The sequence below is a fragment of the Zootoca vivipara genome, chromosome 7 (genome assembly GCF_963506605.1).
Source record: "Zootoca vivipara chromosome 7, rZooViv1.1, whole genome shotgun sequence".
Taxonomy (NCBI): Eukaryota; Metazoa; Chordata; class Lepidosauria; order Squamata; family Lacertidae; genus Zootoca; species Zootoca vivipara.
The window spans coordinates 64,463,954-64,489,946 of record NC_083282.1 but is presented as its reverse complement, the minus strand read 5'-3'; the positions used below and the strand labels follow the sequence as shown (position 1 = coordinate 64,489,946).

At 46.3% G+C, this 25,993-nt stretch overlaps 1 protein-coding gene and 1 non-coding gene across 3 annotated transcripts; one reads left to right on the top strand and one right to left on the bottom strand.

Moving 5' to 3' along the window:
• Window positions 1-11,884: 11,884 nt before the first annotated feature.
• On the bottom strand, window positions 11,885-25,598 carry RNPEP (arginyl aminopeptidase). Of its 2 annotated transcripts, none has more exons than XM_035123493.2 (11): window positions 25,188-25,598; window positions 23,225-23,365; window positions 22,446-22,594; window positions 21,480-21,596; window positions 20,133-20,368; window positions 18,792-18,905; window positions 18,475-18,587; window positions 16,800-16,908; window positions 14,644-14,868; window positions 13,566-13,708; window positions 11,885-12,291 (listed from the first exon to the last, which is right to left on the bottom strand). In XM_035123493.2, the coding sequence occupies exons 1-11, from the start codon at window positions 25,581-25,583 to the stop codon at window positions 12,136-12,138; spliced, it is 1,899 nt and encodes a 632-aa protein (XP_034979384.2). In that variant the 5' UTR covers window positions 25,584-25,598; the 3' UTR covers window positions 11,885-12,135. The 2 variants fall into 2 exon arrangements, with proteins under 2 accessions (XP_034979384.2, XP_034979385.2); XM_035123494.2 differs by lacking the exon at window positions 23,225-23,365 and adding an exon at window positions 23,415-23,555 and having other exon boundaries at window positions 25,188-25,596.
• TRNAE-CUC (transfer RNA glutamic acid (anticodon CUC)) lies at window positions 22,796-22,868 on the top strand. Its single transcript has one exon. It is a non-coding gene; the product is annotated as a tRNA-Glu (tRNA).
• Window positions 25,599-25,993: the final 395 nt, after the last annotated feature.

The following is a 25,993-nucleotide window of genomic DNA, read 5'->3' as shown; positions in this document are numbered from 1 at the left end:
AAGAATAGGCCCATATAAGTAAGTCTGATGGGGGCAGTTGCCACCTGCTGCCCCATGGGGTGAAGGTGAAGCAAGTGTCACCTGTGGGTCAGAAATGGAAAATGTTGTTTTCATATGGCCGGCGGACTCCACACTCCTCTGTTGTGACCCCCTTCAGGGCTGAGGCCAAGATTTTGCTAGGGCTTTTGATGCAACATCACCAAAGCAACAATTTATGCATTTGCTTTGGTGGACTTTAGTCCACGAAAGTTTCCATCACAACAAATCTCTCCTGAAGATGCCATGGGATTTCTTTGTCGGCTGCCTACAAGAAAGTAACTGCAACCCTTTCAAAGTTAGGTCACTAGGAAGGCTGTCATCCTATTCCCACCTACCTGGCCAAAGACCCCTTTGAACTCAGCGGAGCTTACTTGTGAGCAAGCTTGGGTAGGTTTGCACTGCAAGGCAATTGAAGTTAGCTTATATTCACCCCATTCCATTGTTTTGGGTGGCACATGACCCCCAGTCCTGTCCATGTTTACACGGAAGCAAGTGCCACTGAAGTCAAAATGACTTACTCGGAGATAAACATACGTAGAATTCATTATTAAGGCTGCTCACTAAAGACATAGTATGGGCTTTTTCCTCTGAAATGAATACACCAGGAAAGAAAGAAAGAAAGAAAGAAAGAAAGAAAGAAAGAAAGAAAGAAAGAAAGAAAGAAAGAAAGAAAGAAAGAAAGAAAGAAAGATGGGTAGAGCTCCATGGAGGAAGACTTTGAGATACATAGAAATTCTCTGATTTAGAGGCAAAATTCAGAGAGGTATATTTGGTTGCATCCAGTGCTCTCCTACTGATTTGAGAACCGGCGCACACACGACATTAGCCACAACCTGTCATTTCTTATAACATATATATTTCTTTATTACATTTATATACAGTACCACCTTTTTCTTCCAAGGATCCCGAGGTGGTGTACATGGTTCTCCTCCTCCCCATTTCATTTCATCCTCACAACAACCCTGTGAGGTAGGTTAGGCTGAGAGATAGTGACTGGCCCGAGGTCGCCTAGCTTGCTTCATGGCTGAGTGGCGATTCGAACCCTGCTCTCCCAGGTCCCTGTCCAACGCTCTGACCATTATGCCACTTTCCCCCAAACCAGCTTTGATCTGAGCAGAGAAGAAGAGTGACTTTGCTGCGCTTTAAGCTTTTGCTTAGTCACAAACAAAAGAGTCTTGTGGCACCTTAAAGACAGGCAGATTTATTGTGAAAACAAAGTTTTAAAAAATCCTTCCAGTAGCACCTTAGAGACCAAGTTTGTCATAGGTATGAGCTTTCGTGTGCATGCACACCTCTTCAGATTTATTGTGGTACACTATCGGCTTTTGTGATCTAGAGCCCAAGATGCCCCTGGATACAATCTTGAGCTTCCCAGAGGCTTCCCACTGTTGGGGACAGGATGCTGGTTTGCATGGACCTTTGTTCTGATTGAGCAAGGCTGTTATTATGATGTCAGCACAGAAATACCAGCGTTGGGAGAGCACTGCTCTGTTCCTCTGCTCTGCCACTGCCCCCTTCTGTTACTGCAGGCAAGACCTGAGGGAGTTTACACAAACTGCAGTAGGGGCATACTGCCTTGCATGCCGATGTCTTCAGCAGAAGCGAGAAAGTGGAAGAGAGCTGTATGGAAAGCACATGAACATACATCCTAGTCAATGCGGGTTTTTCATTTTGCAACAACGCTGCTCGCCCGCCCCCCCCCCCCGAAAAACTTCAGCATCGCTCGCAAAAACCATTCATTGTCTCGCCAAGTTCAGTGGGCCTCCTCCTTTCTGTACACAGCCCTGCCTTGCAGGTGTGTATCGAGGAGGGATTGCCGTGCAGAGATTGTAATGAGCTGGGCAGATCTCTCTTTCTCCCCTTTTCTAATTGCAGGATGGTTGTTGGTGCTTCCAGGTGGGTGAGCTGCTTATTCACAGCAGCTAACAGCTTCGTGGAAACTTTAAGCGGGCCACCAACCTGCCTAGCTGGCTCAGCCACAGGCAACGGGCGCGTCATGCCTCATTGACGTCAACCTCTAGTACAAAGGCATTTCTGAGAAGGTTGCCTGGCACAGGGTTTGCCCCAGTACTCTCACTCCACTTAGGGACAGTGGGGGAGTTGGGCAATTTGGGACTCTGCACTTAAAGGTCCTTTAGTGGGCCTTTAGATGGCAATTGGTATTAGTGCACCAACTTCGAAACGGGGTGAGCCAGCCCTGCTGCAATTGTGAGGGGCTCCAGGTCATTCTGCTGGACTCTGGACATCTGCCCCCAAAGTCCTGGTCAGGTGCCACCATTGCTTCGGAGGCACCAGTTCAGTATGGCTCACTCTCCCACCTGATTCCAGCATTTCCCCTCACAAAATAGCACTTTGTGCAGGACCTGCTATGTGCTTTTATGACTAAGACACAGTTCTTTGGGACCGGCAATATTTCTTCTGTCTGTGCAGGGATCCAAGCCAGCATAATTAAACCTAGGACCTTAGAGTGAAGGGTGGGTAAATAAACAACAAAAACAAGGGCAAAGAATTAATACATAAGTCACATGCACACACCCATTTCCCCCTAGTGGAGCTCCTGAACCTCTTTGGTAGCTGCATGGAAGGCAGAAATTCAGCAGGTCCAGCTTGTCAAGGGATGCTGATGGCAGACTGGAGAAAGCTTCACCTACTGATTTTCTGTGGGTCATGTGGTTGCTATGGTATTAAGTCACAGGAGCCATTGGGGGTGGGTCCCTTTCAGCAGCCCAGCCTAGAGTCTTTGTAATATCTTTTCTCTGCAATTTCTTGTTTGTTCCGTTAATTTACAAATGCCCCAAAGACCAAACATTGACCTTGGTGTGGTGAGAGAGAGGAGGACAAAGAAGCTGAAAGAAGGCACTTAGGCTCCATTCCTAAACACGTTAACTGTGCCTTCCTATACATGGAGTTCAATAGAGCTTACTCCCAACTGAGTCTACAATCCTATACACAAATGCCTGCCTGAGAGCCCATCCCACTGAAGTCAATGGGACTTACTTTTGACTAGAGGATGCCACTATTATTTCCAAATTTCACTTGTTTTCACTGTAGCCAATCACTAAGTAAATATGCTTAGGATCATAGTCCTATTAAGACTTATCTCAGAGGTTTTTTCATGGCTTAGTCAGGCTTATCCCAATGGTTTTACCATGGGAAAATTCTTACTGAACAATTGCAGGCTCAGAAAAGAAGGGTGTGTGTGGCTGTCGTCTTAAGGTGCTGGGACACCACTTTAAGCAATCACGGCTTCCCCTAAATCAGAGGTGGCCAACTCCCAAGCGACTGCGCAGTGATCTGCCCCCTTTTTGAGGGTTCAGGTCAAAGTTGTTGAGCTTTTCTTAGGGAGGAGGAAAGCTCCGTTTTTTAGGGTTTCAGGTCACAGTTGTGAAGGGTGACACTGTGAGTTGTTGGGAGATTCCCATTTCCCTCCCAGAGCTACAATTCCCAAAGTGATTTAATAGTCAATCCCTCTTCACAGGGAGCTCTGGGAATTGTAGTTCTAGGAGAGGCATAGGGTGCTTCTAAGAACGCTCAGTACCACAGTTCCCAGAATTCTCTGGTGGAAGCCATGACTGTTTATAGGGGTATCATGTTTTCTTTGAAAGAATTAACCCATGATTTTCAAATGGCAGGACTAGTTCGGGTTTTAGATTCACATGATTTTTGAAATGAGACAGAAAATAATGAATAATCAATACAGTATTAATCATTTTAATTAATTCTAAAAGACAATCTTTTAAGTTTTGCACCACAGGAACAACAATTATAATGTAAACTTATTTATGAAGTATCTACTTGTACAATAGACCTATTTTTACAGGACATATTTTTGACATTCTATGCGACAGTGGCTGAGCACATGATCCACAAATTCCAGCTGGACAACTCTAGGAAAGGGCTGGGAAAGGTGTCTATCCAAACCCTGAAGAACTGCAACCAGTGATTCTCCAGTGATGGATCAGATCTATCACTCGATGAGCAGGAAGGGAGCAATAGCCCGCTTCCTGAAATGATCTGCAAGGGTCATCTGGGGCAGCAGCTGCATGTGCCTCTGCGCATGTATGTTCTAAGTGTGGTGTGTGCACATGTGCAATTGTGGGTGGGTGTGAGGTGGTCACCCCCCCATTGGCATGCAGCCCCCAGATGATTGGCTAAAGGTGGGTGTGGTCCTCAGGCAAAAAAATAAACAAAAATTAAGCATTCATAGTGTGGACCATTAGCTAAGAAAAAGAAGCAGTGAACCCTCAATTGTATGTTCAAGATGGTGAGCATAGGCGCCAACTGTAAGGGGCCCAGGTCCCTTCAGGCCCCACATAAAATATTAGCAACGACAGAGTGGTGGGGGTGAGGTGGGGGCCGGTTCTGTCACCTAAATGGCTCCACCTTGCCTCATGCACCAGCTACCCCTGCAGAGAGTAGGTGGAGTAAAGGCAGAGTGAACTCATGTTGAGTCCTACAAAGGCAACACCAAATCTATGGAGGAATAAACCAAGAGCAGACCCTGGGATGAGCCACAGCTCAATGGTAGGGCATCTGCTTTGTATGCACAAGGCCACTGGTTCTATCCCCAGCATCTCTAAGCAGGGCTGAGATAACCTTGCCTGAAACCCTGGAGACCCACCACCAGCCAGTGTAGACACCACTGGGCTTGATGGACCAATGGTCTGACTCAGCCTAAAGCAGCTTCCTTTATGCCTAGATCAGGCAGGCAGGCAGGGGCCGACTGAGGGCAGACTAAGGTTGGTGGGGCAGGCCCCTTTGCCCTAATGGACCAGCCTCCACTAGGGCAACTGCTGGGAAATCAGGGAGGCACAGGAACCGGACAGTTCCCTAGCAAGCTGTAGAACAGCTCCACCATCAGACTTGCAGGCAAGTCTCAGGAGGAGGCATCCTCTAGACATGCACACAAGACAAAGAAGTTGCTTTTGACCTTGTTTGTCTGGCTTCCTCCCTATGGGACATATTCTCCACCCATGTGCTGGGCAGGAATGCATAGAGAGCCCAACAATGATGCGCCTGGGAAGCTCTGCATGGGCAGGGAATAGCCTAGGCTGCCTGGAAAGGACACTGCAAGAAAGTCTAGAACTGCTGTAATACCCACCAGCCACTTCTGGTTCCTTCCAGGTGTGAAGGACTTAATTGAAGCATAAACATCCAGGAGGTTGACCACACTCTGATGTTCGTCAATTACTTACCCAAAGAAGAAATGCCCTCCCCCTTGAGAATCCAGTTTGCTAAGAAAACAGGTGCTTAATTCAAAGCAAACTTAGACATGACTGTCCTCTAGTGGCCAGTATAGATTGCAAGAGACCATGTTCCCTTTATGCTCAAATGTGTTTTTAAAAAAAGGAGAGTGAAAATAAATTGCAAATGACTACTGTCCTGTACTTGGTGATGGTGATCAGATTGTCACTGTAACAGATACTGATATTTCTATTGAGAATAAGAGTAGTGAGGAACAGGGAAGAAGTACCAGCATCATGCACAAATTTATCCCCTGGAAACTCTAGCTATGCCTACTATTGCTTATTTCATTACATTCACTGTAAATAATTATTTCATTATTGTATGGCATCTGCTGCTCTGCTTTCTTTTGCCCACCACTGACAAGTGGCCCCCCAAAAGGTATCCTACGAGGGGATGTAGACAGAAAAAGGTTCCCCACTCCTGCATCTCTACCCACTGCTTAAGGAGCTTCAACACACACCAGTCCTGGCCATATCTGTGGGCAGGAGCTCTGTGGCCCCTTTTCCTTGTTGTTCTGCAAAATCACTACTGGGAGGGAGGGAGGGAGATAGGGCACTTGTCACTTTGAGTAAGAAATAACATGTGGCGAGCCAGGCCCCCCCCCCAAAGAAACCTGGAGGGAATTACTGCAAACTTTACATTTCCATTATTTTGGAACTATGGATGGCAACCCTAGATCGGAAATCTAAGCTGAAGGTCCTGCCATTGCAACGTGACACCTCTTCTCTGCTGTGGATGGCACACCTGTGGAAGGGACCACGAGGGTCATCTAGACTCCAACCTGCAATGCAGGAATCTTTTGCCCAACGTGGGGCTTGAACCCACAGCCCTGAGATTAAGGGTCTCATGCACTAATGGCTGAGCTATCCAGGGGCACAAAGGATGCTCCTTTCACCTGGGTGACCAGATGGCACCAACATGTAGAAAAAGGGGAGATTTGTAACACACAGAAGCTGGAAGGGCCTCTGTAACTTGCATTTTTACCCAATAAAGCATGTGTCTACGGGGCTCCCCCTCTACTCTCTCACTGCAACTAATTGTAGCTGTGGGGTGCATGTGTGTGGGGTGCATGCTGCCCCCCCCAAAGTAGCTCCCCCTCATCATCTTTATGCCCCTGGGCTTACTTGAAGGGAAGGCACTTTTCACATGCATATCACCACATAGTCATAATCTGGGAATTAAAATAAGGTTTCAATCCTATGCATGCTTACTTGAACGTTAACTCCATCCAAATCAATAGGTCTAACGTCAGAGAAAATGTTTTAAGATGGGAGTGTGAAAATGAAACAAATCATTAGTTCTCTTCCAGACATGTGGGACAATGCTGGCAACACATCCTGAAATTCACTTTGCCCCTTCTATGCAGCCCAGGATGCTCACAGCCCATCTATTGCCACCCAATGGCTATGTGGCCTATTCTATGGGAGAGGGAGAGGGAGAGAGAAATGTTGCAGTTGCCTAGCAATCACGTCCTACTTTTGCAGGGATTGCTGACGAAGTGCCCTTTGGTTGTTGTTGGACCCCATCTCCCATTAGCCCCAGCCAGCATGAACAATGGTGAGGGGATTATGGGAGTTGTAGTCCAATGATAACTGGAGGGAATGATTGCTTCCAAGTCATTCGGTATTACTTGTTGTACGGTGGGGTCTATGGAGCAACCCTCGTGGCACAAAGTATCCAGCAATCATCATAGACCCCCTATATGCTCCACTGTGGCCTTGGGCTCTTATTTGTGGCACCAAAGTATTGTTGCCAAACCTGACAAAAAGGCTGCTCTGCAGGGTGGCTCCAACGGATCCTATGGCTCAGTGACTCCCAAAGCATTTTGTTCAATTACATCAAAGCATTTTGTTCAATTACATCAATCAGATTGCAGTCAAAACAAACTGTCTCTGCAGGTAGAACCTGAACGGCCAGCTCAGAATGCACCTGATATGCCAGTGCAGATTTGGGTCATTTGTGCAAGATTTATTTGAGGGGAAAGGGAGTATACAGAGCAAAACCAGGGCAAGAGACTGGCCATCGCCTCCATATGCAGCGATTCCTTACTGCAGAGTTTGGTTTTGGCCCAGTCACTCATAAGCATTAGCTGTTTCTGTATATAGACCTTTACCTCATAATCTAAATATTCAAAATCTTCTAACCACTCAAGCATCCAAACAGATTGACACAATCTTTCAGACTTGCAACTGCTTACATTCATTTGGCCTGAGCTCCACAGGCTCTTACTTCTGCTGCCACACAGCCAAAAATCAGCCCCACGTTAGCCTCCCCGGAGACATATCTAGACCACATATGCTTAGTAGCCAAAGAAACAATTGGTTGGTGGGCCCATATGCTCACTTTCTTGCCATGCATTTGCCACAGGTGATACATGGCTCCAAATCAGAATTGCCCTCATGCTGATCTGATCTGTACCCTCTAACAGCAGCCGTCATAACTTACAGACGTTTTACCTTGACTTAGAAACAAACTCTGGCTGGGGACATGCTTGTGTGGTCTTGGTGTCTGCATTATGCTGGATTTCTGATGTTGGCTTGCCAATGACATGGAATTGCCAGTTTTAATAATATGGGAATCTCTGGCATCTCCACTTTCTCAGGCCCCAAAGGCTGTAAAACATTGAATGCAATTGCCGGAATGCAATAAACGCACCATTAAAAAATATGGAGCGGGTGCTAGGCCTGCATACAGAAGGGGCAAGGTGCATTCTGGGACAGAGGGTGAGGTTTATCATTTGTGATTTCTGGAACTGCAGATTACTAGGAGAAGCAAGCAGTGCCAAATCCCCTTCCCCAAATCATCTGCAGTGGTATTAGGCCTTTGCCATTTCAGTTTCTACATATACCGACTGATTGCTCATCAGGAATAAGCGACACAAAGAGCAAGGAAACCTCGGTCTTGAGCTATGTCAGACTTCAGGTTTGCAGCAACTTTTGCTTTGTTTTAAAAACAGAACCCTGAGATCCCCAAGCAGGTACGAAAGAGCAACTCGGGAGGCAAACACAATATTCAGCGACTGAGCACATCTGAACACATTCTTGGCCTAAGAATTTGTCTTTTGAGTACCAGCTTTCACACAGAAAGACACTGTTGGCTTTCTCCCAAATTCTCTCAGCTACAAGTCACCCACAGAAGCACCAGGAGATTCAGATCTACCTTCTGCCCTCCCCCAGCTAGAGAAAGTCTCTGCCTCTCTTAAGCAATGTATCGCCACCTGCTGCACCGAATGGAAATAGCCAGGAAATTAGCTACTACCGTATGTTCTAAACCAGGCATCCCAAAACTTGGCCCTCCAGATGTTTTGGGGCTACAATTCTCATCATCCCTGACCACTGGTCCTATTAGCTAGGGATGATGGGAGTTGTAGTCCCAAAACATCTGGAGGGCCGAGTTTGGGGGTGCCTGTGCTAAACCAACCCACTTATGAGCCATACCACTTATTGCTCAGTTCCCATTTTAACCACTGCTAGTCTAGAAAGTGAGGGGACACAGGTGACGCTGTGGTTAAACCACTGAGCCTAGGGCTTGCCGATCAGAAGGTCGGTGGTTCGAATCCCCGCGATGGAGTGAGCTCCCGTTGCTCGGTCCCAGCTCCCAGCAGTTCGAAAGCACGTCAAAGTGCAAGTAGATAAATAGGTACCGCTACAGCGGGAAGGTAAACGGCGTTTCCGTGTGCTGCTCTGGTTCGCCAGAAGCAGCTTTGTCATGCTGGCCACATGACCTGGAAGCTGTACGCTGGTTCCCTCAGCCAATAATGTGAGATGAGCGCCGCAACCCCAGAGTCGGTCACGACTGGACCTAATGGTCAGGGGTCTCTTTACCTTAGTCTAGATAGAAGTAGTCCAGTCACGGACTATATATCTAAGAGCAGCTTAAAGGGACAGAACACAAGCTTTGCCTAGTCAAACATTGCATCAGCCAACAAGTAAACCTCCAGGTCTCTTGCATTTTAATGTCAGAGTAATAACTGACAGGCCATAGGAAGCTGCCATATACTGAATCACACCTTTGGTCCATCTAGATCTAGCTCAGCATGGTCTACACAGGACCACCAGCATTTCTCCAGGATTTCAGACAAGGAAATCCTAGCCGTACCTGTAAATGTCGGGGATTGAACCTGAGACCTTCTGCATGCAAAGCAGAGGCTCTGCCACTGAGCTATGACCCTTCCCCATAGCTGTGCATAGCAGTCGTGTAAGAAACCCTTTAGAAACGCTGACCCGTTGTTCACATTTAAGTTCAAAGGTTATGGGCCAGACTGAGTCAAGTTTCCCTTTTCTTACCCAATCGTTTGCCTGCTTCTTCACTACCGCCGTCTCTCTCCGGATCCATTTTGGCTGCCGACAGCTTCATCTAGCAGCCCAGTCCTCCCAAGAAGCCCCAAGAAACTAAGCTGCATAGACACAAGAAGCCGCTCATAGGGAAAGAGCTGAAGCAGCCTTGCTCGGTTGCACAAGGAGGTACCTTCCTGTCTGGCGCTAGCTGGCTGCGATAGCAACCGAGAGCTGCAGACAGAAGAGGAAAACCACAAGAGGCAAGTGGCCCACCCAACATGTGGTCACCAGCTAATGGTTAGAACAGGGGCAGAGGCAGCAGCAGGGGAGAGGAGAGAGATGCAGTACTGTGCTGCAAAGCTCAACTGCAAGAGAGAAATATGGAGGAATGAGAGGGGATATGGGAGGAAGGGCAGCGAGATTGTGTGCGTGGCAATTTTAGGCCTCTAGTGAGGGAAGGGGGAGGGGAGAAATGCTGGAGAGGAGGGGGAATCGGGGAAGGGGCAGGTGGAAGTAGCTGGGGCTAAAGGAGGTATTAACTGTGCTGCAGAGGAGCAAAGGGGGGGAGGAAAGAAGGGAAATAGGTGAGGGGGTCAATGGTTGAGGGAGGTATAAATAGCTGTGGAAGAGGAGGGGCACTTTTAGGCCACTGCTGTGGAGATTTCACTCAGGCCGACTGTGGCGCTGCCCTAGAATAATTCTGTGCCCCCACCGCCCTCTATATCAACTGATAGCAGAAGAACGGAATAATGGATAATTGAGAACAGAAACCTCATTCCTCTACTGGTTTCTAGCCATCTATTCAAATGAGCCAGACCACACTTTTGAACTCCAGCAGCACACCATTGCTATGGTGAGGGTCCCGTGATCCGACGGCGCCAGGGTAGAAACAGAGTAAGCACAGGGGCACAACATACGGCTGTATTAGCATTTCATTCGAGTGCCTGGCCCCTCAGAAGCAGCAGCAACAGCCTGGCCTCCCCTTTTCCGAACTGAGGCAACATAATTTTACGTGGAATAGGAGCGCAGCACATTAAATTAACAGAGGTAGGGTAGGACTATGGCAGCCCGCAGCCCAATCACAACGCAGGTGCAGCCTTGTTTCTTTCTGAGCTGCAAGTTCTAGGGACAGGACAGGCAACCCACTTCTGTTGCAGTCTGACCTGCCTGCTGGGATGCTTTTGCATCTTGCTTGTTTTTGAGAAGTGTAATTATCATCAGGGAGCATGGCAGAGAATGTGGTCTGTGGTCGGAGCCTCAGATGACAAGGTATCATCATGACGTAAAAACACACACACCGGATTGCAAGGGTAGGAGTATTGTGGCTCCGTGGTTGGCCACTTGCTCATGCTTTGCCCGGGCCCTTTTCTGTTTAAAAATCACACACACACTTTTGTGGGAATAAGAAAGGGTAGAAAAGGTGTGGCTGCAAATCCCTGGCCTTCTCTTTGTGTTGCTGCCTCCCTTGGAAACTTGCAGGGCTCATGTACCTTAAGAAAAAAAACATTTTTTATGGAGGCTTGCTGGATTAGGGAATTAGGAAATCGGGGCTGGATTTTTAAAAGAGCGAATCAATGTTTACACTAAAATTCCTTCCTCCTTCTCCTCCCAGCTTTCTTACATTCTCAAATATCTAAAACCCCCCCCCCAAGTTTTTGTTTTTTAAAAAGGTGACATATAATGGGTTGATTTCATCTTTTTAGTTACAGGATAAAATAATTGTGTTTCATAAATTACCAATCTTATATGGTAGGTGTAGAGAGGTGGCCCTCCAGATATACGCTGAACTACAATTCCCACCTGCCCTAGCTGGCCTGGCCGATGGACAGGGATGATGGTAACTGTGGTCCAGCAACATCTACAGGGTCAAAGGTTTCCCCTACACCTGCTATATAGTAATGGTTGCAAGGATAATTTGCTCCAAGTACTGGATACTCAAAACAGGAATGTGAGAAAGTAGGTTGCATGAATAATAACGGTAGATAAACTCTGATATATACATAATACCCTCTGATATATACATAATAATATATATACCCTCATATACATAAGGGTTTGGTGGATTCTGTTTCAATGTATCTGAAGAAGTGTGCATGCACACGAAAGCTCATACCAAAATAAAAACTTAGTTGGTCTTTAAGGTGCTACTGAAGGAATTTTTTTATTTTGCTTCGACTCAGACCAACACGGCTACCTACCTGTAGGTAGATAAACTCATATACCCTTTTTAAAGAACAAAAGATGGCAGATAAAAATGTAACCGAAATAATGAAAACTGGCAACTATTATTTACAGAAACCAAAACCACACACACACACATATTTATGTATTTTAATTACATTTTATATATCACATTTTGGAAACTTCGAGATAGAAATTTTGTGTATATAATTTTATGTTTACATTTACAAACCTTTTTTTAAAAAAAGTGGAAAAAAGTTTAAATCAGCAGGCTACCCATGAGGAAGCTACGCCTTCTGGGAAGCCTCAGAAATTACCAGCATTTGAACAAAGTAGGGCCCCAGCATGGCATACAGACATTTGCTGAAGTTTGATTTCCTTCTCAGTTTCCTTAACTCTTCACCCCCAATATCTTTTTGACGTAGTTCTGGACGTTAACATGCAGCTGTGGAGCCGTGGCGGAAAATGTCTCCACAGCCAATGCCTGCGCAGCCTCCGAGCCGCTCACCATGCCACGATAGATGGGGAGGGTGTACTTCTGCTTTCCCTGAAATCAAACACAGAATGACAGTGCATTAGAGCGACTCACCACCAGAGTAGTGCTTACTCAATAGCCATTCAGTTACACACCGCAACATTCTGTAATACCCGAGCTCCTTCTGGTTTTGATGCAACAGATGAAACAGAAACAAATCATGTGTGCTGAAAGATATATGCTGAATTTTGAGTGCTTTTCCAAATAGATAACCCATGTTACTTGTAGTCTTGGATATAATCTACCTGCTCAGTGGCCTGCAGCACCCCACAACTTCCTATGAAGGTTAGGATTCTTCTCTCTCTCCAAAACTTGCAGTAAGAAATCCTCATCAGCAACACGTTCCTTTTTTACATGCAGCAGGTGAGATCATGCTTATCCGCTTTCCAGTACACAGAAGCATTCGGAATGACTGTTGTTTGGGAGAGGCCTTTGTGGCTAAAGCAGGGGTGCTGATGCTGCTTAGAAGCGCATTGATAGTTTAGTAGTATATTAATGCTGGCAATATCTATGGCCTTCCAAACGTTGATAGACTACTGATCGTGTCATTCCTGACCACTGGGCCACAAGAGCTGAGCTAATGGGAGTTGGAGTCCAACAGCATATGGGCAGCCTAAGTTTCCCCACCCTTGTGGTAAAAGTATCACTCCCTGTTTTGTGGCAAGAGGCACCTTTCGCCACTAGTTTCTGAGAAGGAGGAACTGTTGGTTCTGGGATGGGCAGGACCAAGGAGATGGCGGGGAAAGGGCTGGCTTACACCACACCAAGCCTGTTCCCCAGCTTCCAACCAAGACAAGGGATCAATCTACTAGTCAGTGGGTAAAATGCTATCTTGGCTGTGAGTCCTAGAAGACCTGCTCCCCGTCTTGCAGGCCTTTGGCCACCTGGTCTGAGAGGGCAGGGCAGGGCATGGACTGACTCCAGCTACAAAAGCTGAAGCTCCCGAACAGACTGACTCCAGCTACAAAAGCTGAAGCTCCCGAACAGACTCTTGGGCTGCGGTATAGTTTGGAGGCAGAGGGTTTGCTGCTGTTATCAATATTGTTTGTATCTTTATTTTAAATCTTATTGTGATTTAGGTGGAAATTGTTTAATTTGGTTGCTATTCATTGTTTATGACTACTTTTGTTATGTCTATAATTTTGTATTTTTTCATGTTGCAAGCCACCTTGAGCATGGTTTGAACTATGGAAAGGGGGCATACAAATACAATTCTGTATGTTTGTAAAAGCTACAGAATCCACATGCCTCCGAACCAACGCCACACAGACAGATCAATCACAAACCTGGCTGTGAAGGAAGTCTTTCACTTTGCCAAACTCCGCCTCGTGGTTGTTCTTGAGGAGAATCTGGCACCAACGGAGGCGCAGCTCTGCATTCCGTGCTTTGGAGATCTTGCTGTACATGGCACTCATCTTCTCAATGTTCCCTTAGCATGAAATGAGAGTTGAGGGTCATTCACTCCCACAACAGAAGGGAAATTAGCATAGCAAAAGTAGGCAACAGCCCTATATTCCAATTACTCTTTTTCGGAATAGTCACTGTGCTCATCTTGTTCACCAGCCTTTGCCAGTGCCATCCAGCTGTTTTACACTACAATTAGCATCAGCCTCAGACGACAACATCTGGAGGGTATGAAGTATGCAAAGGCAATTGTACACATGAGCTTTGCATTAAAATGTCTCAGGCTTGTAATTTCCTCCACTGTCTTTTTAAGGTACCCCTCTGGAAGCTATTGTATTGTATTTTTTTCTAGCCACAGGAAGAGGAAAGGCATGATCACATGCTTTTATGCCCACAGAAAGTGTCTTGAACCAAAGGTGAACACTTCTGGAAGCTCTGCAAGCACCATCTTGGTAGTCAAGATAACCCCACAATTAATAGGCAGTTTTGTAACCATAAGTCCATATGGGTATTTGCCACCTATGCCCTCATGTGGTCAAGGGAAGCAATGGGGAGCCCTAGCCAAATTGACGTATGCTGCTTTCTGTATAAAAAAAGGCATGAATTGTTTGCTTGGGGGTGGACAAGCCATCTCATTGCTGTGGTGTCTGCCGTTGCATAAATACCGTATTTTTCTGTGTATATATTCTCCCAATTTTTAAAGTTTTAAACTTTAAAATTGGGGGTTGTCTTATACATGGAATGTTTAAAATATTTCTTAATTTTGGGCTCAAAAAATTAGGGGTCGTCTTATAGACAAAAAATACGGTACTCTCTACCCTCACCCCCAAACGCTCCAAGTTATTCCATCCCATGCTCTAATCTCTAGCTCTTGGGAGTCACCCGGCTTGCATCTCAATGTCAACAATATTTATTTACAGTTCAATGATTCCCCCTGCCACGCTCAAAGAGTAATCTTACCATCTGGCAGTGGGGATTTCGCCAAGATCTTATCCAGGAAATAGACCACCTGGAAGGTTTTCCAAGTCGAGATATCTACTGCTCTAATTGCCTGCATGTCACAGTCAGGAGATGCCCAGAGCTCTGCCAGGTTCTCAGCTGGCTTCATCAGCTCCTCCCCAGGTGAAAGGTCAGGAAGGTATGGGGGCCAACCAGGTGTGTTCAGCCACCGATCAAACTCAAAGCCTGCCACGGAAAGAAGGGAAATGAGAAGAGAGAAGCTTGTTGGAATCAATACTGGAAGTTAAAGGTCAATATGGAATAAGAAATTAATGAGATGTACGATTTAACAACAATGAGTGTTGTAAGGACTTTATTATGTCATAAATTCATGTATCAATAAATTGTACATAGTTAAGTTAAAGATATTTGTAAAATATAAGTAAAAAGTAAATTTGAATAATGAAAGAGACAGCGCCAAAGAAAAGGATGACAGTAAGAGACAGAAAAAGAAGAAGGGAAGTCGCAGTACAATATTAGAAATGAGCTTGAAAGTTGATATTGCTATTAGCAACCTTTTTCTTTTTCTTCTTTGTTTTTGGTTTTGTTTTTGCTTATTGTTTTTTGCTTATTGTTTTTGTTTGTTTGTTCTTTTTTTACTTTATAAAAATTTGTGGGATTTATAAAACTGTGTGGGATTTACTATATAAGAAACAATTGAAATTGGAATATTAACGAATGAAATGATTTGTATCAGTGTTTACTTTGGAAAACCTAATAAAGATTACTTTAAAGAAAAGAGAGAGAGAAGAGAGAAGCTTGTTGGAATCAATACTGGAAGTTCTTAAGCTACTAACAACCTGTTTATTCATCCTGGTTTGCTTGCCCAAAGCTTACACGGTGGTTAGACTAGGTCCACTCTTTACTGAGCATTTGTTCTGATTTGTTTACGGAGTGGTTATACCACTATAAGCATACAACAGCATTCACGTCATTCCTTCATGGAGCCAGGGCACACATTACATTCACCGCATCAGGAGTCTCCATGCTCCTGCCAGAAATTACCTAAATGTCTGACAGAACAACCCTCTGGATTGCAAAACATTATTCACTTTTGGACAGAGGAAACATAGCCAGAGGAACCATGGGTCAGTGGGAGCATGCATGGTTTATAGCAGTGATGGCTAATGTATGGCCCTCCCGGTGTTGCTGTACTTTCATTCCCATCATCACTGACAATTGGCTATGCTTGCAGGGGCTGATGGGAGTTGGAGTCCAATAATATCTGCAGGGCTGCAAATCCCTCACCCCAGTCTTACAGGCATAATGTATTAAGATGATCCTTAGCACCAGCTCTTTGCCAGAAAACGTAAGACAGTTGTTGACACTTTGAATAGCAATCAGCTTCATATGACTGCTATCCCCTAGGTAGCAGAATTCCAGCTAGAACCCCAGCTCAGATGTTTTGCAACTGGTTCTCTTATTACCATCCTCAATGCTGTTGGCTAGTAACCAGATGCAATATCTCTTAAAGGTAGCAGGAGCTCTGGCAGACTTTGGCCCTTCAAAACTAACAGACAAGATGTGTACTTTGGAAATGTAACCTAGGGAATAAAGACAATGAATCATGGGTGGAGAGAGTCAACATGGTGAGCTGAATCTAGAAAAAAGGCAGCATGCAAGCTGCTGCTCAAAGCTTTGTGCCCATTCGGAATGCTTCTCTACTAGCAGTTATACTTGGCTAATATTCTGGAGATTTTTTTTTTTTGCAACTGCAGAATATGGAGAGTATGCAAAGGATGGATGTTTTTGCCATCTTAAAAAGTGTCTTTGGAGAACTGGGAAAGAAGACACTTGCTACCTCCAAGATTTACCGTGTTTCTCATATTATAAGACACGTCTTATATTCATTTTTTCCTCAAAAAAACACACTATGGCTTATTTTCAAGGGATGTCTTATTTTTTTCCTCCTCCTCCTGCCGCGGCCGGCATTGCTGCTGCGCCTATCACTATGTCTTATTTTCGGGGTATGGCTTATATTCCTTGAATGCTTAAAAATCCTGCTATGGCTTATTTTATGGGTATGTCTTAAAATATGAGAAACAGGGTACATAAAAGTTACATGCTTGGTCCTGAAATTATGGACAAATATCAAAAAAGTAGGAAGTGTTGCTGACCTGGAATGGTATCTACCCCTTTCTTCTTCAGCTCTGGGAAATACTTCAGGTAGAACTCTAGCGCTTCATCTGCTGTGATGCTCTGAAACTTGAATTGGTTGACATAAGCCTGCCAGAGAGAGAGAGAGATTGCCCTAAATTAAACTGTGGTCTGAATGGTGCACCTGTAACATTTCACCTTTACTTAAGCAACCACTCATCAGCAACTCTTGCAGCAAAGAACATCAGCTCAAGTTCCGCCTGCAATTACCTGCTCCAACTAGATTGGGAGGTAGCACCCCAGGTTTTAGAGGCTGAGATACCTGTCTGCTTAAAAAAGGAACAATTACAGTGGTACCTTGGTTTGCGACCTCAATTCGTTCCGCGGAGCCGCTCGCTCCCCGAATCGGCCGCTCGCCAAAGGCATGCTTCTGCGCGAGCGCGAAGTGCCAAAAGAAAGCTTCTACACGCACATACGTTGCGCAGATAGCTTCTGCGCATCCGAGTGCCGCGGAACCCGGATGTAAACACTTCCAGGTCCGCGGTGGTCGGAAACCGAAGCGGTCGCAAATGGAGGTGGTCGCAAACCAAGGTTTGACTGTATCCCCCTTCGATACCTGACTTTTTTCCAGGTTTTATGCCAGCACCATATATTCCCGATTCAGCAATATTTCATTTTTCCATACTCCTTCTGTTTGCTCACACTGCTCACAGGTATCTTTGGAGAATCTCTTCATTGCAACATGCATGGCTGAGGTCTTTGCTCCCCACTTAAGGAATGCTACAGCTTAAGATAAATCTCTCAGAAACAGTTTCTCTGTGACAAGTTATTTAGCTTCCCAGACTTCGTGTTTCAATTCCATGCAATGTGGGGTGCTGCAGGTTACTTCCTGATGTTATCGGTGTTTGCCAAGGAACATCCCTTGCAAACATACCTGATGGCAGGGAACCCTTTTTGGCCCAGCGGACTTTATCATTATTTGGGCCCACCCCAGTGTGACAAAGCTTGGAGAAGTGTACATGGCAACCCACCTTACATCATTATGATGTCAGATGATTGAAAGATGGGTTCTTCTGCTCACCTATCAAAGTCCCTTCTGCAGTGCAAAGTGCTGAGAAAAAGGCTGGAAAAACTGCTTCCTGCAAAACTGCAGTACAAAGTGTTGAGAAAAGGGCTGGAAAAACTGCTTCCTTTCCCATATAGGGAACCCGGGCACCCACAAAATGCAGGTGCAGTCATGCAGGCACCACACACCGTGAAAGAGCACGAGGTTCAGGCAGGAGGTAGTGGAAGAGAGAGTGTGGAGTTTGGGCGGGAAGGGTCCAGTCGCTGCTGCACTGCTGGAGCTTGTGCTCCGCCCCATGGTATGACGTCATGACGCCACAGTGTGTGTCATGATGTTACAGCATGTGCATGATGATGTCACAGAATGGGCAGGTCGTGCTGGGCACCCACAGTGTAGGGCCCAATTCGGCGCCATCGCCCATGGGGAAAGTAGCTGCACACCCGATCCAGCCATGTTTCTACCTGCCCCACATCTGCTGTCATATAGGAAGGTGGGCATGATTTGGAGAAAAAATCCTCATGGTCCCAATGCAGCCTGTGGACCAGAGGTTGCGCATTCCTATCCTAGAGGAAGCCAATTTCCCAAGACTCCCATGAAGCACAGACAAGTCCCAGGCTAACATACAGTACCTGGAGGAAAGCATCAAACTTCTTCTGGTCCCCAACAAGGTGAGCAAGGTAGGAGACAAAACAGTAGCCCTTTTCATAAGGGGTTTCATTATAGGTGTCCTCAGGATCAACACCTGGACAGAAGAAACAACTAGCATAAGATTTACAACACCCAATTGCCAGTATTACAAAAGAAAAAGCCTTATTAGAAATGACTGAGCCACATGAAGCCACAACCCAAATTTCTGTATATAACTGATGATTATTCAGATTTCTTTTCTTGAACACAAGGAAACAATTATGTCACTTGAATCCATAGGCACTGGACCAATACAGACCTGGCTCTATTTTCACTCTGAGCTTGTTGAGGGGATGGTCTTCTCCGGTGTTGTCCATATGTTGGCGAAGCAAAGCCCTCCCTGTGGCAGCTTCTAAGCAAGTATAAGCAGCACCTGGTTTTAGGGGACAAGCAAAGGAAGAAGCTGAGCTAGTGTTTTTGTTTTGTTTTATTTATTTTTAAAGCTCCTGGCCATCAAACTGAACTGCCTGCTTGATAGTCTGGGATCAGTCATGAATATGTGGTAAAGATCATTTGGAGCACAGCATCACTGTTGCTGGAGAAAAAAGGACATAGCTGAGACCTGCAGGCTGATCCCACTAGAAACACAACAGAAGCAACCCTTTCTGTTAACCATTAGCAAGTGTGTGTTGTCTTTCTTCCAAATGGATTTGGCATTAGGTACCTTATTTTGTAAGACTGCTGCTTTCAGGTGGTTTCGGCACTTGGAGACGCTTCTCTCGCCCCCCTCCCCCCCCACTGCCGATGCAGCAGCGGAGCTCCACAAGCGCAGCGACTCCCTTTTGCTCGGCTGGTCCCCTCGAGACCCCACTCATCCATGGGGCTTTTGAGGGGGGTGCCTAACCCTGGCACGCACCCCTGTCGCTCCAGGTGCCCGGTAACGTTCGTCCCTTATTTGGACGAGCCGTTCTGCGCCGCCATTTCTCTCCGCAGGCAAACCGGAAGCTCAGAACTTAAAAAAATACTTGAATAGTATACTGATGTATACTATATTCATATGAAGTTAGTGCTACAGATAACTTTAGTTTTCAGCTTTATCCCACTAGCATACTTTATATGTGTTCTCAGTGTGACAAAGCAGCCTGCTGCCTATGCGAATTCTGGCCACAATAAATCTGTTTGGTCTTTTTGGCATTGTGAGCTAACATAACTATTCTTCTTTAATACAGATGAGGATGATCAACTCATCCTCACAGTCAATCTCATGCTAAGAATTCTCACCACCCAGGGAGAAAGCCAGATTCAAAATCGCACTGAGTAGCATCACCCATACTGAATTCATCCTTCCTCTACTAAGCATTCAAGAGTAAATGACTCCTGGAATGGAGTAGCTCAGAAAAGGGCTTGGCTGGCACACTGAACAAGAGCATTCTACACTTTTTTTTGTTACACGTCCCACCTGTATACCCCCATCACCCTTATCCTTATTATGAGAATGTGTTTGTGTTATGCGTGGGGGTTTCTTCAAGAAGAAGCTCTTGATCTGGTCCATGAATTTACATATTGATGTTTCTATTTAACTGCTCTGGATGCTAATTGTAGAAGATCAGAATATACCAAGGCACTAAACAGCATGGACATTGCCCAACAGGTAACTCACCATAAATTTCTTTAGTGATCCTCCTCTGTGCATACATAGTGAAGCCTTCATTCAACCAAAACTCCCCCCAATGGGCATTGGTGACCAGATTGCCAAACCAGCTATGCGAGATCTCATGGATGATCACATCTGCTAGGGAGCGATCGCCGGCCAACAGGCATGGAGTCACAAAGGTGATACAGGGGTTCTCCATCCCCCCGAAAGGGAACGAGGGAGGCATAAACAGAACATCGTACCTGCCAAAAGCAAAGCTTGGGATCAAGACGACAACATCTGTCATGAGGCTCTGCGCCCCCCCCCAAAGGCAGCATTCTGGTGGTTTTTCTTTAAGGGATGGGGGAATCCAGTAGCCCTCATTTGTGGACACTCAACACCCACAAGCACTGGCCAACATAGCCAATGGTAAGGGATGCTGGAAGCTGTAGCCCAACCACACCTGAAGGGTCCCTGATTGAAGGAATAATAATATCCTGCTGTTACAGTACTTCCCCCTCCACTTTTGTGTGTGAGAGTGGCAGTGGTTCGCTCCCAGGTTTCAGGTACCAGAATACAAATTTGCCAAAAAGGCTCAGCAATATTCAGGGAGGTTCTGTGCACTTGAAGCACAGTGCAGTTTGACTGGTGGATGCCATTAATCAGAATTCACATTCTCTCAAGAGTGGGGAATTGCTGCTTGCCCATCTTCAGCAAAAGTTCATAGGAAAACACCTTAGAGCAGGCCAGACCATATATCCATCAAGACTGCACTGTGCAAGTGGACTGTGGGTCATGAAAGCTTATGCAACAATAATGTGCTAGTCCCCCAGGTGCAAGTCTCCTAGAGGACTAACATGACTACCCCTCTAGAAACTGACCAGCATTATTACTTGAGACTTGCAAAAGCTCCCTGGCAGAGGTCTTTCACACCACTTGTTATTGCATCCTTTTATCTGGAGATGCCAGGGATTAAACCTGGGACCTTCCGCATGCAATGCATGTGTCCCATCTCCAATTTAGTCTCAGCCCAAAGACTGAAGTATGCCTCAAGGGGTTTAAGAACATGAATGATCTGTCTTAGCTGAGTCACACCATTGATCCATCCAGGTCAGTACTGCCTACTTTAGGAACTTCTGAGTGGTCCCCAGGGTTTAGATGAAGCGTCCTTCCTAGCTGTGCCTGGAAATGCCAGAGATTGGACTTCTATATGCAAGGCGGGTGCTCTTGCCATTGAGCTATAGTTTTTGCTGGTTCAGGTAAGCTGACAAGGAATGGATAAAATGTATGACATCTCCATGCCAAAGCTGGGATCAATGGGTGCATGTTTGCAAAGACTTCAAGGGAAGTCTTCCCTGCAGCAGCAAGACATACCTTTCCCATACATATGGTCCAAAAAGCTTCTCTCCCGTGCTAAGAAACTCTTCAATCACACCATCGTACTCTTTCTTAGCAGCCTCAATCAGGCAGGGCTCGGCCCATACATGGCTCCTAGCATGGGATGAAAACAAATGGGTGGAAATGTAAATGTTGGAAGAAAACACCCTAAGTCATATAAACAGCAACACATTTATTAACGTCAGCTTGTTAAGGGGTCACTCCTATGGTTGCTTGTGGGAAATAAGAAGGCATTCTGTACTGCATATGAAGGAGTGATTCTAGCAGTGAAAGGACTTTCTTCCACATCAAAATATAAAAGCTACAATAATGGTAGTTGGAGTCCAGCAACGCCTAGAAGGTCATAGGTTTCCCTAGATGCTGGTTGTCAGCCTCTATACACACAAAGATAGGCTGAGAATCTCATCCACCTTCAGCCCAATAACATCAACTCTTAATATTTCCTGGCAGTTCCAGCTTCCATGAACAGGCAAATTGAAATGTCCCTTAAGCTGAACCCAAGTACTTGAATGATACAGAAACTAATGATATTTAAAAGAGAAGAACCAAACACTGAATTTTTAAGAATTGTAATGGCCCTTCCTTTTGGGCTTTGCACAGTGGATTTGTAGGGTCATGGAAGCACAATAAGAAGATTGTAAGACATTAGTTGGCAGGATACCATTTTTACCAGGACATCTTGATTTAGCAAAGATAGGCTGGGACTGTAGCGATTCTAGCTTGTAGCAAGAGTCTGTTGTCTTACATTGGAGGAATATGATTATTTTGTTTAATTGTTCAGTCATTTAACTTTTAATTACTGCTTTAATTCTTTTGGTAGCCTTACTGTTAATCATTTTGAAGATTTCTTTTAAAGCTAACAATACGGCTGGACAAACAGTAAGGCAGACATAAAACAATGTGGTGGCTCATCTTTATCCCTGCAGCCAGCCATCCTCTTACCTGGGTCCAACTTCAGCAGAAACTATGTCCCCAACAACCAGGGCAACCAGATAGGATGGGATGGGCAGAGGCATCTTGAAGTAGAAAGTGTTGTCCTTCTGCTTCTCTCGGGTAACTGCACTCATCACTGCTGTGAAACCCTCAGGGACCTAACAGACAAACAAAGTCAGGCTTGTTGCGCAATGAAAAGGAGCACTTGCTGATGGGTTTTGTTTTATTTATTTCAAGGATATCATACTTTTCCTCCAATGAGCTTGAGGCGGCATGCATGGTTCTCCTCCCCCACTCCCGGCTTCACCTTCACAACAGTCCTGGGTTAGGTTTGGGGAGGAAGGTTAGACTGAGAGACAGCTGGGATAGCTCAGTCGGTAGAACATGAGACTCTCAATCTCAGGGTCGTGGGTTTGAGTCCCACATTGGGCAAGAGATTTCTGCATTGCAGAGGGCTGGACTTAGATGACCCTCATGGTCCCTTCCAACTCTATGATTCTATGAATCAACTGGCTCAAATTCCCCCAGTGAGATACAGAATACATCACCACAGATGGGGAAGCTGCTGGGAGACAGGCCTGACCAGAGGATGGCAAGAGTGGGCCTTTGTTAGGGCCCCAAGTCTAGCAGAGGGTCTACCTCCCTAGGAGTGGTGGGGGGTAGAGGAGAAGGCAGCAGCAGAATGGGTAACGGCTCTTGAGGCTTGGGCTGTGGAAGCAGTGGCAGGAATTTTGCTGCTTAAGGCAGCTGCCTCACCCAGCCAAACGACAGCGCTGGCCCTGGCTTACCTTTATAAGAGCAGAGTATGCACTTTTAACGGCAGGGGTGTCAAAGCAAGGGAAAAAGCTCCTATTCAGAACAGCTTGGCCTTGTGTGTACATATAGGGCTTCTGCTTCCCTGCTGTCTGCTCAGGAGTAAGCCAACACACCTAGCAAGAGACAAAAGACAAATCTTCTGTGAGAAGTGGGATACTTTACCTGGATGTGTGCAGAGTACGTGATCTTGACAGCCGGGGTGTGGAAGCCAGGGAAAAGGGACCTGTTGAGCACAGGAAAGCCAGAGGTGTAAAGAAACGGCTTCTCCTTCTGGGCAGTTTGATAAGAATCCAGAAAGGAGATCTATAAGAGGAGGCACAGGATCAAGCTGTCATTTTTGTTCTGCCTTCAATTGCTATTAGCCAACAACAAGCACTAGAATCCACACACGACCCAAATGCTCTAACACAAAGTTCCCTGGGATTTCCATGGTATGTTCCAGATCTTCAGGTTTTCAATAGAGCACCTATGAACTATTTCTAAGATGTGCACAGTCAGCACTCACCAATGTGCAGCCCTTGGACTTCTTCAAGGTGTACATTAATGTAATCAGGAGGACTGAGCAGAGGTCCAAAGAAATAAAGGCGTTTCCTTCTTCTTACAAACAGCCTTAATGCAGTTACTAGGTTTTACAAAGCGGTGGGGAAAACAGATTACGTAGTTTGTGAAATTCTGAATCCAAAAATTATCCAAGGAACTGTATCAGTGCAATTATAGGTGTGTGGGAGAGAGGGAATCAGAACATGCCTGTAGGTGGAAGTCCTAACTCTTTCCTCCATTTAGCTTTCCTGATCTAAATGGCTCCAGGCTCCTATTTTTCTCTGTGGAGCAAGCATACAAGTACCATAATGGGTATAAAACAAATAAGAGGTAGGGAGGTTGATTCAGATTGGGAAGATGGCTCAGCAAATAGGGTTAACCCCCCCCCCCAACCTGATGGCTCCAACACCCGAGATTCTTATTATTGGTCTCCCACATTATGTTAAGTTCGACCCAGTATCCCTGGGAATTGGGAGAACATGCTCACTGACAGCTTTGCAGTTCACAAAATCCATCCGGAGTAAAACCACATCCCTCTTCTGGTTTTGTGCTCGAAATATAGACTGGAATATTCACTTCACTGAAGATACATTTGAAAGCAGGGGAGAGGGGGCTTCACTGCACTGTTACTACAAGTACAAAAGGCTGTTTAAAATGCATTAAGATGTAAGAACAGGCCTACCAATTCACCCACCATGGGGAGGGTTTAGCATTCTCATCATGAGTTGTGGCACCCTACAATACTCTTGTTCAGTACTACAGACTGCATGGAACTGTGGCTATTACACCGAGAGTCCTCCCTTCCATTAATGTGAGCTGATTTCCCCGTGCAAGTGGAGACTTCCACTAAATTTTACTGTCGGGGGGATGCCAAACACCAGGCTAAATTCAGCAGGCTTGGAGATGGCTGGGATTGCACCTGGACTCTTTTGCTTGCAAGGCTGAGTTACTTCCCATAAGGAAAGAAGGCAGTAAGTAACATCCGACACGGAAAGCCAAGACAAGAGCAAGAAAGGGAAGTTCACTTCCTTTCCCTTGCCAAAGCTCCTGAATAATGACGGGAAGGGACAATTATGAAAATCAAGATCGGTGGTGCAATAGCAGAGCAATGGCATCACTGCAGCCCAGGCACACCTAGGCATGCCTTTAGCTTTGGAACACAGCCCATGAAGATCAAAGGGAGGAAAAACTTATGATTCTGAGGGCAGCATGCCTGAGCATGTGCAGAGTGTATATTTTCCCACTGCCAGTAAACCGCTCTCCCCATCAAGAGGAAGGGCTTTCGGGTCAGAAGGCGGAACTTGAACCTTGCACGCTTCCCGCCCTCGGTTGGGGGAAGGGACCGGGGCAGATCGGCGCGCCCTCCGGCTCCGCCCGCCTCTCTCCCCGACTCACCCCGGGCCCCCCTCCGGCTCGGTAGGCGATCTCCAGCACCACCGTGTCCCCGCATGTCAGAGGCTCCGGCAGGGTGACGTGCAGCGCGGAGCCGTAGCTGGCGAACGGGCGGCTCTGGAAGGCGAGCGGCCTCAGCGCGCCTGGCTGCGGGCCCTCCCCTTCGCCGCAGCGGCTCCCCGGCGGCGCCAGCCCGGCGCCTTCCACCTCGACGCTGGGGTGCGAGTCCAGCACCACTTCGCTCGCGCGGTCCCGCAGGCATGTCAGCTCCAGGCGGACGCAGCCTTGCAAATGCCCCGAGCCTGCCGGGCCGAAGTGCGCGCTCAGCGCCAGGTGCAGGTGGCGGAGCTGGAAGGAGTCCGCGCTGCAAGCCGACGCCGCGTCCCGGGCCGCCGCCATAGCCGAGAAAGAGGCGAGCCCATGCGGCGGAAAGGCGGGCGAGGCTCAGCCTACGGGGCGGAGCGAGCAGAGAGCTTTCAAAGCGCTCGGCGGGCCGCGGACCGGATTTCTCGGCTATTTTGGGGGCGCTGCCCTTCTCTCTTGTTAAAAACAGGCAGCCCTGGGTCGAGGAGCTTTCAATGGGTCATGTTCTGCTGTTCTGTTAGAATGGCTGGGGCAGCCAAGTCAGATGGGCGGGATACAAACAATAAATTGTTAGTGTTGTTGTTGTTGTTGTTGTTGTTGTTGTTGTTGTTGTTGGTTTTTATTGATCTGTACATCCTATTGACTTTTCGCAGCTAAATTCAAAATCAATAAACATTTCAAAAAAGTAGTGACAGCTAACCAGACTGTTGCAGTACTACTAATAA